General features: G+C 42.5%; 2 protein-coding genes and 1 long non-coding RNA gene across 4 annotated transcripts in view; 1 reads left to right on the forward strand and 2 right to left on the reverse strand.

Moving 5' to 3' along the window:
* The first annotated feature begins 2,164 nt into the window (after positions 1 to 2,164).
* RPL31 (ribosomal protein L31) lies at positions 2,165 to 8,038 on the forward strand. The gene is made up of 5 exons (XM_079973137.1): positions 2,165 to 2,317; positions 4,394 to 4,500; positions 6,447 to 6,572; positions 7,516 to 7,628; positions 7,970 to 8,038. Exons 2-5 carry the CDS (start codon positions 4,394 to 4,396, stop codon positions 7,999 to 8,001), a joined length of 378 nt encoding a protein of 125 aa, XP_079829263.1. The 5' UTR covers positions 2,165 to 2,317; the 3' UTR covers positions 8,002 to 8,038.
* A 264-nt stretch (positions 8,039 to 8,302) lies between these two features.
* TBC1D8 (TBC1 domain family member 8) overlaps positions 8,303 to 14,471 on the reverse strand; it is a 48,891-nt gene continuing 42,722 nt past the window's right edge. For both annotated transcript variants that reach the window (XM_079972508.1, XM_079972509.1), the window contains exons 13-20: positions 14,300 to 14,429; positions 13,994 to 14,092; positions 12,891 to 12,959; positions 11,930 to 12,173; positions 11,245 to 11,310; positions 10,809 to 10,898; positions 10,314 to 10,414; positions 8,303 to 9,195 (exon numbers count right to left, since the gene is read on the reverse strand). In XM_079972508.1, the coding sequence (XP_079828634.1) occupies positions 8,746 to 9,195; positions 10,314 to 10,414; positions 10,809 to 10,898; positions 11,245 to 11,310; positions 11,930 to 12,173; positions 12,891 to 12,959; positions 13,994 to 14,092; positions 14,300 to 14,429 (1,249 nt within the window). In that variant the 3' untranslated portion in view covers positions 8,303 to 8,745. The remainder of the gene's footprint in view (positions 9,196 to 10,313; positions 10,415 to 10,808; positions 10,899 to 11,244; positions 11,311 to 11,929; positions 12,174 to 12,890; positions 12,960 to 13,993; positions 14,093 to 14,299; positions 14,430 to 14,471) is intronic.
* On the reverse strand, positions 9,235 to 10,300 carry LOC307214407. Its single transcript, XR_013838048.1, has 2 exons — positions 9,409 to 10,300; positions 9,235 to 9,376 (listed from the first exon to the last, which is right to left on the reverse strand). It is a non-coding gene; the product is annotated as an uncharacterized lncRNA (long non-coding RNA).

Below are 14,471 nucleotides of genomic sequence, written 5' to 3' on the forward strand. Positions count from 1 at the left end.
AAGTGAGATGAGCGCCGCTCTCCATAGTTGCCTTTCACTGGGCTTTTAACCATCCAGGGGTCCTTTACCCGTTTACTTTTATTTACATACCACTTTTGTCCATACCCTCTTCCCATGCAGTGAGAATTTTACTACACCTCTGGCTACTGCAAATGGTACACGAGGCTGTATGCAATGCATTCTGCAGTAAAACGCTATTTTGTAAAAATTTAGTTATATTTAGTTACTTTTACTTGTGTATGCTTTGTTGGGGCTGGTAGAGCAATCAGTTTTGCCGCTTAGTACAGTGGTACCTCGGGTTACATATGCTTCAGGTTACATACGCTTTAGGTTACAAACTCCACTAACCCAGAAATAGTACCTCGGGTTAAGAACTTTGCTTCAGGATGAGAACAGAAATCGCGTGGTGGTGGCGCAGCAGCAGCAGTGGGAGGCCCCATTAGCTAAAGTGATGCTTCAGGTTAAGAACAGTTGCAGGTTGAGAACGGACCTCCGGAACGAATTAAGTACTTAACCAGAGGTACCACTGTATAGGTAATTTTGAATTGCATTGCCTGATCACAGCCTTTCCAGCTAGGTTGTAACAAACTCACCGGCCCCAACGCAACGCACAACAAAGGTTTTGCACAACAATTGATCCCAGTGTAGAGATTGTGCATGCCATTTCAAACCACCGAGGTCAATAGGGTCTGGAGGAGCATCACAATTTGGATGTGCATTTCTGTTTCTATCAGTCCCTTGAGAAAAATATGACTGCAAGCACAGACCTGGGAGGGAAGAATTTTATTCCTGCTTTAAACAATCCTCTAGGAATAACAAGCAATTGTGCCTAGCAAAGGATGAAGAGTTGATGTCTACATCTTTAATCTAGAATTTGGCTCCCTCTCAAGCAAGCTTTTTATAAGGCTGAAAAGCAGTTACCACAAATTGGAACCTTGATAACAAAGTCTCAAAACATCTAAAAGTCAAACCAATGTATTGTGGACTGAGCTTCTGTAGGTCAGAGCCAATTTCTGATGTAAGATTGTTGTTCTTGCTTCCAGAGATCCTGGCTGCAGCTCCAAACATGCTTAATAAGAGTAAAGATTCCCAAGTTGTGTGTTAGGTTAGAGAGGGGGCATAAGTGTACCTTTAAAAATTATGCCTCGGGTTCTACTACCGTCTACTGGGGTGGCATCCAAATCTTGCTGGACTACAACTCCCACAATTCCTGGCTATTGACAATGCTGACTAGAGCGGATACAAATTGTGAGTCCCATCAACATTTGGAGGACTACAGGTTTAGCCACCCCTGGTTTACTTAGAAAGCATACATGCAGACATAATTCAAGGGAACTAATTCAGCCCAGGCTACAGCTGACAAGCATGCGGGGGAGTCTGAGATGCATAACTGTTCTGAAACCATTTTTCAGTCCTGACTTCAGTAAAGAGGAGATTGGCAATATACTGGGCTGCCAATCCAATTGCAAGGAAGCTGCTTGACCACTGTTACAGGAGTCGGAAAAGAAAGTGGACTGGGAGATGGGATACTGGTGTGGAGACAGGAGATAAGCAGGTGTTTCCATCCTCTGTCATGATACCAGAATCAGTGTGTTTATGATTTTAAGAAAGACGGGAGATTCAGGACAGACCAAACTTGGTTCTTCACACGGCACAACCACTAGGGCAGCTTTTAAAGGTTAGACACGTGGATGATGATTCCTCCAGTGTATGCCTCTGAATAGCAGTGATTGGGCTTTATAAAAACAGGAGTGGGGGCCTGTTCCGCTCATATCTTGGCATGGGATTCCCATAGGTACCTGACTGCACCACAAAAATGCACACACACCAAAATATTGGACCGCAGTGTGAGAATAACGGCAGCCGACTGCAATTGCATACACTGCAAAGTTGGCGTGAGCCGCTCTCTGCCCTAGTTTGCAATTTGGGGGTGTTCATGATAACCACGGTAATCACGCAAAGCAAAAAAAGCGCCGTGATTTTTAAAAATTTATCACAGGCAGTAGAGATCCTTGATGCCTTTATGATGTTGCATCACCGCCGCCACCAAACCCTTAAGCCTCCATTAAGCAGCTGCCACCTCAAAGGAAAAGGTGCGGGGAGGGGGAACCAGTTTTGAAAGCGTCACTAGCTCCTCCTCCAACGTGCCCGCCCAACCTCCCGCCGCTATCCTCTGGGAGCGCCGCTTAGCAACTGGTGATTCCTGACCCGGAAGTGCTCCTCGTATTTCCCTTCGCCGTCTCTATGGCTGTTCCGGGTTCCTTGGTTTCCTCCCATAAGCCCCCGCGCCTTCCTTTCTGGTCTGGTCCTGAGCAGGGTAAGTAGCTGCGCTGGGAGCGGTTCTTGTTATCCGAAGCCATCCGCTTCTGTGGGCATCGCAATGGCGAGAGTCCGGGTTGGGTGGCTGGCTGGGGCGAGGAGGAGTATCGGGGGACGGGTATTTCTGGGCCTGGCCTTGAAGTCTCGCCTGGCGGGATTAAGATTCCTTCCCTCCCCCCCGCCGCTGCCGCCATGGCTCCAGCCTGGCCTAGGCCTGATATTACCTGAAAAGGCATAAAGCCATAGGACTTAGAGGGAAGTGAGGCGGTCCAGAAGGACTTTTTTGAGCACGCGTGTCGTAAAGGACATTGGAATGTGTGTTTGCAGCCTCAAAAGCCAACTGAAACAAAATCCGGCAATTCCATTCATATTAGTGAAAATTGGGGGCAGGAGTTTTCCTCTTTAGTGTTAATTAACATTTTGTGTGAGGAAGCAATAGTTTGGTACCGTTTGCACATTGTGCGTGTGGCACTGAATCACGTTTCAGTACTGTATTCTTACAACTTGCAGTACTATATTCTTACAAAGGGGGGGGTCTTCAACAGAATATTAGTTTGTATCTTCTGGCAGAGTTTGAGCCGGGCCTCCCTTCACGAAACTCAAGGTGCAACAGCTTTTCCACTCTGGTTCTGTTTGTGGTCTTCACATAAACCACCTGCTTGGTCACTATGAAAGCAGCATGTTGATCTATGTGGGCCTTTGGCCTGATCCAGCAGAGCTCATCTTGGCATTCTAGCTGACACTCTGCTTTCTTGGATTACTTGTTGTGCTTTTCCCTCACTGGCTATATGTTTTTTTGGGGGTAGGAGGGTTCCCCCTCCCCTTTGTCCCTAAATCACACCATTGCAACTCTAATCTTGTTGGCACTTTCCTGCTTTTAGTGGAGCTAGAGCATATAGAGGAGAGCAAAGGCAGGGAGTAGATGGCACAAAGGAAGAACCTTTCCATTCACAATGTTGGAGTTGCAAGCGTACTTTCAGATTGTGGCACAAGTTTGAAAGTACTGTATATCTGCCTTTTCTTTTTCTGTCTTTTTTTTTAAATGTCCACATTAGATGCTTAGATCCTGATTGCAGATTTTCCACAGGCATCTGGTCAGAACAGGATATTGTACTAGATGGGCTATTGGCATGATCCGACAGGGCTGTTCTGTTAAAAAAAACATTTTTGAGATTCAGCAGAGTCAGCTGCTTGTTGTGTAGTAAAATAATTTTAGCAGCTGTGGACTCTCCACATGAAAGGGAGGCTGGTAGAAAATAAGACACTAGCATGAATAAACTCGAAGCTTTAGGGGATTTGTGCAGTGGTGGTGAAGAGTGTGAGCCAGGCTGAATTTTATGAACTCAAGTTGGTGGCCTAAGGTAAGCCACTATTTCTGAATCCTCCCACAGTTGAAGTATGATAATATTCACCTGGCTCACAAAGTTTATTTTAGCATTAATGGGGTAGTCTATGTGAAGTGCTTTGACATGCTACAAGCATTGTGTATAAATAGTAGGTATTAGCAGAGCTGGTTTCACTTCTGTGGAGGTATTTGTTACCTGTGCAGGTACTGTGTTCTTGCACATGAATGGTCAGAGACGAGTCATGGATGAGAGGGACTCCTTATATGATTAGGATCACAGGGCGGTTAACAATATAGAAACACAAAAATACATAACAGTAACAATCGAAAACAATAATCCCCCAACAGCTTTAAAAGCCATGGATTGTTCAGTTAGTCAGAGGCCTGGAAGAATAATAATGTATTTGCCTGGCATCTAAATATTAATAGCATGTCAGAGAACACAAGGTGAGACTGCGACCAGGCTTTTCAAAGTCTTTTTTGAATTTTAGTCAACAACTAAAATTGTGGCTTTACATTCTGGATGGCCTAAAATCTAGGCTATCTATTCCAGAAGGATGAAATGCTGAGCTCAGAGCCTCTGCATTTGGCAGATGTCTCTTTCTGTCATTTTTGTCATTGTTGTCAATCTGTCATTGCTTTGTGGAGCTACTATAAGAAACAATGATGATGATAGTATGTCATACTGTGCTTTGTAAAACAAGGCTTTCTGTGTTTTGACATGTGCAGATGGCTCCTGCAAAGAAAGGTGGTGAAAAGAAGAAAGGACGATCAGCCATCAATGAGGTGGTTACTCGGGAATATACTATAAACATTCACAAACGGATCCATGGCGTGTAAGTGGCAGTCCCTATTATTTGTTCTTTTCATTTTTTGAAAATGTGTTACACTGTTATTCAGTGCAGAAATTGGTCCAAATGACTGTATCATCAAACATTGGAGTTAAAAGTTTTATCTTGTTAGGAGTACCATACTGATTGATCCCTTGTAAAGAATCAGTTGTACTACAGAATATCTCACATTCTGTTGTAAGCCAAAAGGGTTACAGGTGATCCTTAAGGCCCTTTTATATTCATGTGCAAAGGAAAATTCTGCTGTACCAGATTTTAAGTTAAACAACCAAAAGTGTACTGATTGGAGTTAGAAATAGTTACCTAATATTATGGTTTACAGGAATTGTATTCACAGGTTTTAAAGAAAGCATTTGATTGTGAAAATAAGTATGAATACTTATTTGCTGAAAAACGGCAAAACTTATGCACACACAAACACACACTGATATCTCAAGTTACAAACGCCTCAAGTTACAAACTCTGCTAACCTGGAAGAGTTACCTTGAGTTGAGAACTTTGCCCCAGGATGAGAACGGAATTCGTGTGCCGGTTGCGCAGCAGCAGCAAGAAGGCCCCATTAGCGAAAACACGCCTCTAGTTAAGAACAGTTTCAGGTTAAGAACGGACCTCCGGAATGAGTTCGTAACTAGAGGTACCACTGTGTGTGTGTGTGTGTGTGTGTGTGTGTGTGTAGCGCGCTTGGGCCTCCCTTCAATGTTCCAAGATGTGTGATTGTTTGGGGACGGACAGACAAGTAAAAAGCCTGATAGAAAACACCTACAGCTTGAGCCAATAAGTAAATGCTTATAATGAGGTGTTGCAAATGCTTGGCTAAATAACATAAATATGTTGACACTGCTATTGTAATTAAACTCACTGGTATCCTGGCTTTGGGTTTAGGATGCAAGGTCACTGTTAAATTCAAGACACATTGGGTAACTTGTGTAATGTTGGCACTATGATCGAGGGGGGAAATAGTCTCTTGGGTGTACTGTTGATGTACAATGGAACAGGTTTAGCGTTTTTCCTGTTTATAATGGGAGGTATTTGGAGTTCATGCTCTAGTCACAAATCTGAACAGGAAAAAACAGCAGCTTAATTTCTGTACATCCATGAGTTGTGGTGAAGCTGATTGAATCTTTCTGTGCTTTCATCTCATCTCTGGCTGAGCTGGCTTAGTTTGTGTTTGAAGTATAGTTAATGGAGTGCGGAAGAGCAAATTTTTTGGAGAAGTCATTCTTACCTTTGACTTTTCTGAAAAATCTTCCCAACAGCAGACCCAGAATGAGCTGGGTATTAGAAGGCAAATAAGGAGATCCTAAAATTTATGATTAATCAGAAACTCAAATTTTGCCTTTGTAAGCCCAATTATCATTGCTGAACCTCCTCAAATTACTTCTAGGCCTTTTCAGAAAATGTAACAAATAGCATAAAAAAGAAAAAAGCCTAGCTTTCTCCACAAGCCCATCTTGGTTTTATGCAGGTTTTATATACTGTAGATGTGGATGAGGAACTTTCTTCACAAGGGACCCTGTTCCCTTCTAGGAGCTGCATGCTGATAGTGGTGAGACCAAAGTCAGAAGTGGGCAGAGCAAGAGATGCAACTTGCCTTTGAAGGGCAGGGAACATTCCAGTCACAAAACCCAGGTTGTTGTATATGTGCACACATCCACCCTACTCCTCTCACAGAGTTAGGACTCATTCAAGTCAGGCGAAAGCACTTGAGGAGCAAGAAAGATAGGGGAGTATGGCTTGAGGAGAGTCCTGAGTCCATAGAGAGACTTGGATGGCCACATTTCCTGAGGCTCCTGTTTTCCTGTTCCTGAGGCTCCTCATCCCTAGGCTATGCTATTCAGATGCTGAAGTCTAGGCACAAACGGGTTCCTGAGGTTTAGGAGCAGTGTTTGTTTGTTTTCATTTCGCCTACTGGATATTTTCTGTATTCTCAGGGGCTTCAAGAAGCGGGCTCCTCGTGCTCTCAAGGAAATCCGTAAATTTGCAATGAAGGAGATGGGGACTCCTGATGTACGCATTGACACCCGCTTGAACAAGGCTGTCTGGGCAAAAGGAGTAAGGTATCGTGATGAGCTTTTTTTTAGTACAGAGGGACACTCTAGTGTTACTGCACTAGTACACATGTGCTTAGGATATGGTGTTAAGACATTACACTGTATATTGGTGCAATATTTCAAAAACGTACCATTTGCCAGTCATTTTAGTGGTGGTTCAGATACATCTAGGCACTGCTGCTATTTCTATTTTTATTTAATATCCACTTTGGCATTGTGACGTATGACAGAAGTTACTGGGGGGATTGGCAGCTGCATTTCTATGCTGAGTACAGAAGAGAGAATTGTTACCCTTCGCTGTCATGCATGGGGTTTCTATCCATCTATTGGTACCAGGCCAAAGCTTAAATAAAAGGCTGGTATCATAGTACTATAATTAATTGGAATAATGTTGCTTTGTTACCTAGGATTATGATTGTCAAAACCCTTGAAGAAACAGCTAGTATTTGAACTGTGGTTCTAAGTATGTTCTTTCGACTGAGCATTCTGTATTTTCCTGGAGAATTGCTTCACACTAGAGCAATCTTCATTCTTAAATGGATTATGGAACTAATGCTGCTTTTAGAATACACTGCTTCTGGGCTAACAGGATATGTGACAAGAGTAGGTCTGATCCAGGGGTAGCCACAGTGGTGCCTTCCAGATGCTACTGCACTCCAACTAGCATCTTCAGCAAGCATGGCCAATAGTCGAGTTCATTTTTTAGAACTATCAGAATCATGCTGCTTATAAATCATCGTGTTAACTTATAAAAATAAAAAATGGCTAAAATGGCTTTTCTTGCCTCTTGGACATGAAGAACAGCCTTGAAGGGGAAATTATTAAATGTTAGGATTACAGAACTGGAAATAGGTGGAGTGGAACTTCTGGTAAATGTTGGTGTTGAAATAAGGAAAAAACACACCCATGCTTTAATTGTATCACAATCATACTTTCACCCTTTTTCTAGGAATGTTCCTTACCGTATCCGTGTGCGTTTATCCAGAAAACGCAATGAAGATGAGGATTCGCCTAATAAACTGTATACACTGGTCACATATGTGCCAGTTACCACTTTCAAAAGTAAGTCGTCCCCCCACCTGATTATAGAATAACAAGGTGGGTTTGCTGCCCTGGAGTGTATTTCTCACAATGTCAGCAATATTTTGTAAAGTCTGTGTGGCTGGTCGCCATTTGTTGTCCCTACCCTGATGAATTGTATCTATCTGCAGAACAGGGAGGGGAGGCAATTTGTAGCATTTCCTCTCAATCTCTAGAGAGTTAGGGACCTCTGGACTTTTGGGAACCTGCAGGAAAGGAAATTGCCTTCCTTCCCCATTCCACACTAGAATCTAAAATTAATGCATGCTGAATATGGATTGTGTATTCAACTTTAACTAACGCAACTTCCTCCTTCTTTACAGGCCTACAGACTGTTAATGTGGATGAAAACTAATCTTTCATTACAATAAAAATGTTATGACATTACTTTACTCAAGTCTTTTTTAAAGTCTAGTTCTGAGGCGATTCAGGTTGCTTTGGCTCCCAAACTGGCTGGCTAAATATTTCTTCACAAAGCTCCCTAGGATGTGAAATTAAATCTTTGGTCTTCTGTTGACTGCAACTCCTGTCAGCCTCAGCCAGCACTGATATTCCTTTGATGGTCCGGGAGCAACAGATCACTTTTAAGACAGCAATATGGAAGAGTGAGTGACTGCAGATTCATTTTGAAGGTGAAGGTGCTATTTGAAAAGCAGAAGTTACAAAATCATTTTTATTGAAATGTGCACACACAGAGACATGAAAAGCACAGTCCATGTACACTGAACATTCAGCAAGACATACAAATCTTGATGTCTTGATTTGTATATATTAATGGTTTCAATTACCAGCATTGAAACAAGTGTTCGGTATTAGTGCAAAAAAGGCAACTATACATAAAACCTGTAGTCGGTAGCCAGACGGCACTTTCAAACCAGGAGTTCAGCTTTTTGTCTTTGAAATATTAACACATCTGCAGCAGTATTCAAAGGGAAGATGGCCTTTTCTTCCTAAATTACATTCAAGAAAACAAATGTCAAAACCACATTAAATGTGTTTTGGTTTTAAAGCTCTTCAACTGAAAATGTATCAAAATAGTCCAAAAAACTTAATGTTGCAAGATGCGCTTTGGTGTAACATGAACTGCCTGGGAGATTTGCTATGGTACACTTAAAGGTTCGGTCTCACCTCGTGATGATTGGCTGCTGCCATTTGTTTTGAAGGTATATTGAGCTACCCTTGCATTCTCCAGTTTTAATTTCAGGTCTAAGGATTTTTCAAAGAAGTTGACGAGTGACTGTTCAGTTAATAGTGAAGCCAAGATGTGTTCAAATGAAACAATCCAATCCCCATCAGTTATTGGTAAAGAGACTGCATTCTTTGGGGTCTTCACAGTGTCAGTAAAAACCACATCTTGATCAGAGGTAGATGCCTCAGTCTGGAAGTCCTCAGTAAAGTCATCTGAGCCTGAACTGCTGCTTCTCTGACCTACTTCTCCAATCTGGAGTAACAAAGTAGTCACTGTGGCAATGGCTTGATATAACTCGTTCTCCTCTGGGTCTTCATGAAACATGCTGTACAAGGTCTTGCAGAACTGGATGAACTCTCGCTGAAAAACATGACATGCATTTTTTTGTTTGTTGCCTGCCCTGCAGCCTTAAAAATGGAAAGACTATAGTAGATAACTAATACTACCTGCCTGTAAGGGAAAAGAATTAACATGCACATTTATAATCCTCAAAGTAATTTACACAAACTTTGCTTATACGGTTCACAAACAGGCAGTTTAACTGTTAGCAGTTTGTTGGGAACCAAGATGGACCAAGTACTAGAATGTCACTTCCTTGGAAATCCCCGTTTAATGTTTCTGGGAGTAACTATTGAAACAGGCACACAGTGGTAACTCCCAGAGTAAACTCCATTGCTAATGCTATGCAGAGTGCTCCAAGATACATGGCAAACACAATGACTGGCACTTTTCAGGAATTCTCACAAGTCTACCTAAGACAGGTGGCAACCTTTTTGTGTGGGGTTCCGTTCCTGGCGTGCCCTGCTCCCATTCTGCCCTATTCTAGGTCCAAAAGGACCTGCATATCAATTGGACATACCTAAAATGGTAAGGCAACAGAAGTGATTTAATTTATCCGCAGCCCCAAAAAGATACTTAATTAGCTCACTTAATATGTTAAAGCAAAGGAGGGCTATACAGCTGGGGGGGCCCTGACATTGAGTACCTCTCCAAATTGAACATGGGACAGTGGAAGAAGGGAAGCCTAGATGCGTAGGTTTCTGTGGAATCAAATTGGACTGCACTAGGACCAGAGTGCAAGCCTCCAAGGAAAGGCTTCTCTTCAGACATCCATTCTTGCTCTATGTTGGGTCAGGGAATGGCCTGCATTGCTGCAGTTGGTTCCAGTTTTGATATGGTAACATCTAGTTTTAACTGGGGGGTGGGGAGAGAAGAACCACTGTCTCCACACACACCCCACCACTGCCAGATGTTTGTCAACAGGTTTCCCATCCCTGAACATAGATTTTGTCCAAATAAGCCAACTTCCCTTGAGCTTTGAGCATTTTTATGAGTATAATGAGTTGCTAGAGGCTAACATTACATGTTTACTCCACACTTAAAGATAGGCAACCAAATGCAGAAGTGGCTTAGGCAGACCGATAGATGCTTACGTTGTCAGAACTCTGAGAACTGCATCTTAACATATCATGTCTTACCTGGCACATTTTTGGTAGCTCTTTTTCAGCCTTGGCATCTTTTTCTTTGGCTAAGTCCTTCAGCATCTGCTTCAATTGTTTCTGATAATCTATGGCGTCACCTGGAAAGCAGGATATAAATAACATGACAATTCATTTCAACAGAGGAGGAAGGAAAATGTAAATAAAATGAATTTAGGGAGCTCTGGTGAATCGGACCAAAGTCTAGTCTAACATCCTGTTTCCTACAGTGGCTAGCCAGATTCCTCTTGTGAAGCTCAAATACAGGACGTGGGGGAAATAGGTTCTCCAAGAGCAAGCTCACTGGCTTACTGCCTCTGAACCTGCAGATATCATGTGTAGGATATAGCCATCAGTCACTGACAGTTTGCTTTTGTTTTAAGCCCTTTTAAAAACCATCCAAGGTGGTGGTCATTAGCACAGGTAATGAATTGCATGTTAAGTTGGGGCAGGGTAGGGGGAAGCAGATACCCTTTAGCAAACCAGATCACTTACCATTTGATTTTCCAATTACTAGCGGCCTTGAAGTTGACAACAAAGGATTCTTCAGTGGTGATTGGCTGTCCCTGTCTTTTTCTGTGAGGGCTACAAAAAAGACCATTGATGATCACAAAATGTTTATTTTAGGCGTAACAGTTCCTTGTGGGTTCCTACATTTCCCCTTGTTTTCACTTGTGGCCCCTAGGGCTGAGGGAGGGGCTCAAAAGCCTCACTTCATACAAACATTTTGGACCCACCATGAACAGCCTGTTACAGGAGGAATGTTACTGGTTCATATAAAGGGAGGGCAAGTGGTGCTGCAGGAAGAAACTGCAAAGCTGAGTCACTACGTATACAACTGCACTTTAAACACACTGGCTTTCCATAATTTAACAAAAATAGGATGATGCAAGCAGTATGAAAAGGGAGGGGGATCCTCTAAGATTCTTACCAGGAGGAATGTGCAGCTTGTACAACAGTTTTATCTTTTCATTCATTTCTCCATTGTACATAATATCTGTGTGAGGAAGAAAGTGTATCAGAGGCTTGACCTTCACACTTGAAGCACGAAGGAATAAAACTCTTTATGTGAGAAACCATCATAGTATCTGCAGACAATTTGGTTTAGAACCTAATCTACACGCTTGACCCTTGTGTAAATATCAAAAGTCATAACTGAACTGTGGGCTGGAAGGCACTTGATTAAGAATGCCTATTGCCCCCAAGACTTTCAGATAGAAATAAGGCCTCATGCTGAAAAACAAAACACTTGCAGATTTTAAAAACAAATCTAAGCCACCTGTAAGGGAAGCTATTTCTTATCCTTTGGCCAGGCTAAGATTTTAATGGTTCCACAAGCACTAAGGGATTAAAAAGGGACTGTTAAATTAATGTAAATCTTGTGGAAAAGCATATTTGAAGCTTCCACTGTTTCTTTGTACACAACAGCATAAAATCTCAGGACCCATTGCAAGTGTGTCACAAAAAGTTTTGTGACCTGGAAGAATCCTAAAAAGAGACAAATTACCAGGAACACGCACACCACATGACATTCCTGTCATCCTGACTGGTGTATTTCTGCACACCCTCTTCTGGTAAGTTCCCAATGGCAGTTGCATCTTTAGAGATGTATTTACCTAAGCAGCCAGCGAAAGCTTTGAATTCAATGAGATGGTCCATGTTTTCATCCAAAAGCCGGAATGTCCTTTCTGCTAGAACTTCAGTATGTTCACCACATGTCCAGGGTGAAACAAGTTTATACAGGTTAGTGAACTGCCGAGAGTCAATTCTGTATTGCTCTGCATAAGGTCTGCTTGGATTGTGGCGCTGAATTACAACTGCACTATTCCATTCCCAGTAGCAGCTTATTAGATGTTCTTTCTTAAGGAGAATTTTAAAAAAATAATGAAACATTAGAGGGGGAAAAGACCCAGATACAATTATAAAATTTAGACGTAAAACAATGAACCTGCACTCTTGAATATGGCTCTTGCCTTTGCACAGTAACTACATTCCAGTATGTTTTCTACCTGCACCCCTCGCAATCCAGCCAAGTAGGAGGCATTTTCACCACCCTAGAACACATTCCATCCACACAAAAGCAGCCAAGAAGGGGGCAGAGCAGGCTATGGTCTGCTGAAAGTCGCTAAGGCTGGACAGAGGAGGGCTGCATATGGCACTCTGGGCCTGTGTTCTCCATCCAACTTACCCTAAACCTTTTTTTTTATTATTAAAAAGACATTGACAAGGGAATAGGAGCAGTTTCAAAGGTTCCTTTAGAACAGGAGAAGGGAATCTGACCCACCAGCTGCTGTTGAACTATCATTCCTGACAAATGACCATGGGAGTTTGGGGTCCAGCAACATCTGAAGGCATGCAGGTTCTACACACACACACACACACACACACACGTTTTACATCCTTGAAAAAGCTACCAAGGATAAAAAGGAAATAGCAAAAATAATAGTAAGCAAGACAGGATTGTCTGGTTGATTTCTAAGCTTAGATATAGACCCATAGATAGACCTGAGTATGGCTAACACAGGATATAACCTTTCTTTTCTGGGATTACATGCATTTTTTCAGTGTTTTGCATACCTTAAACAAGCCATACAGTTCTTCCAAGTCTTCTGGAGCAATGGAGACATCCGGGATGACAACTCTAAGCTTAAGAGAAAACAGGAGTGAGCCTAGTGGTATCCTGGCGTAGCTGCTGGCAATATCACTTCTCACAGCAATTTAAAGGTAAAGGTACCCCTGCCCATACGGGCCAGTCTTGACAGACTCTGGGGTTGTGCGCCCATCTCACTTAAGAGGCCAGGGGCCAGCGCTGTCCGGAGACACTTCCGGGTCACGTGGCCAGCGTGACATCGCTGCTCTGGCGAACCAGAGCCGCACACGGAAACGCCGTTTATCTTCCCGCTGGTAAGCGGTCCCTATTTATCTACTTGCACCCGGAGGTGCTTTCGAACTGCTAGGTTGGCAGGCGCTGGGACCGAGCAACGGGAGCGCACCCCGCCGCAGGGATTCGAACCGCCGACCTTTCGATCGGCAAGTCCTAGGCGCTGAGGCTTTAACCCACAGCGCCACCTGCGTCCCTCTCACAGCAACTTAGTATAGTTAAAATATGGAATGATTAGGTATTCCACCTTTCTTGTGTGTTACCTTCTTGTCTTGTTTTAGAATCGTAATCCTGACACCTGTTTTATCAAGTCATCTCCTGTCTATACATCTCTTGCCCACCCAACACTTAAGTATCAACAACTTTCTCCTACATGGCAGAAAAACAGGGACTGAGAGATAATCTATTGCTGTCCTCCAGTGCCAAGATCCCTAGCCCTTTCAGTTTACAGCAAGGTGTCATTTGCCCACAACCAGAGCTACCAAGTTCACCTGCCAAGATTTTGTCCCCTTGCCCTATTTGTGAGGCAGAGAAGACCTTCCCATTTGGATAAGAAACAGAAATAACAAATCTCAAGTGGCTTAACTCCTCTCCTTCCGCAGCTTTAAAGCAGAGACATTTCATATGGATTGTGCCATTCACAATACTGAACAGCTCTGTATTTTTAGGTGTCACGTTTTGCTCCTTTTAAAAATCAAAATTAATCATTAGGTAGATTTCCATAGAAAATGCTGCTTATGGCATGCGCCTAGCACAATTTTAAAATAAATGAAACATTCTAACTTTTGAGCATTCTCACCACGTTCTGTTTAGTGGTTTCTTCGTGGCTTTGCAGAACACGGATCCTGTGTTTGTAGCGCATGTGTTCAATCTGCTCCACAGAATGGTCTCCAAATTTCTAAAATACAAGAATCGATTTTTGCTTCAGCCTGCATCTCAGTGTACATTTTAAAATATATAATATAGTCAGTATGTTTAAACCAGAACATGTACCATATTCACCACAGTTGTGCTATCTGTATTTTGACTCAAGTTAATATAAAACTGATATTTAAACACTTAGTGAGTTTCCAACCAGAACTTCCAACTACCATTTCACTGTTACCTCGTAAGAATCCCGAATTAGGTCTGCTATTTCTGTTGTGGGACAGGGCTCTATATCGTCACTGAAAAAGGCATGCTGGTTGCCAATCAGGGGCAAAGGGCTTTCCTCATTCTTAACATGATCTAAGAACCTGAAATAAATAAAGAAAAAAACATTTAAATCCACTTTTTGT

The sequence above is a fragment of the Podarcis cretensis genome, assembly GCF_951804945.1.
Source record: "Podarcis cretensis genome assembly, chromosome: 4".
NCBI lineage: Eukaryota > Metazoa > Chordata > Lepidosauria > Squamata > Lacertidae > Podarcis > Podarcis cretensis.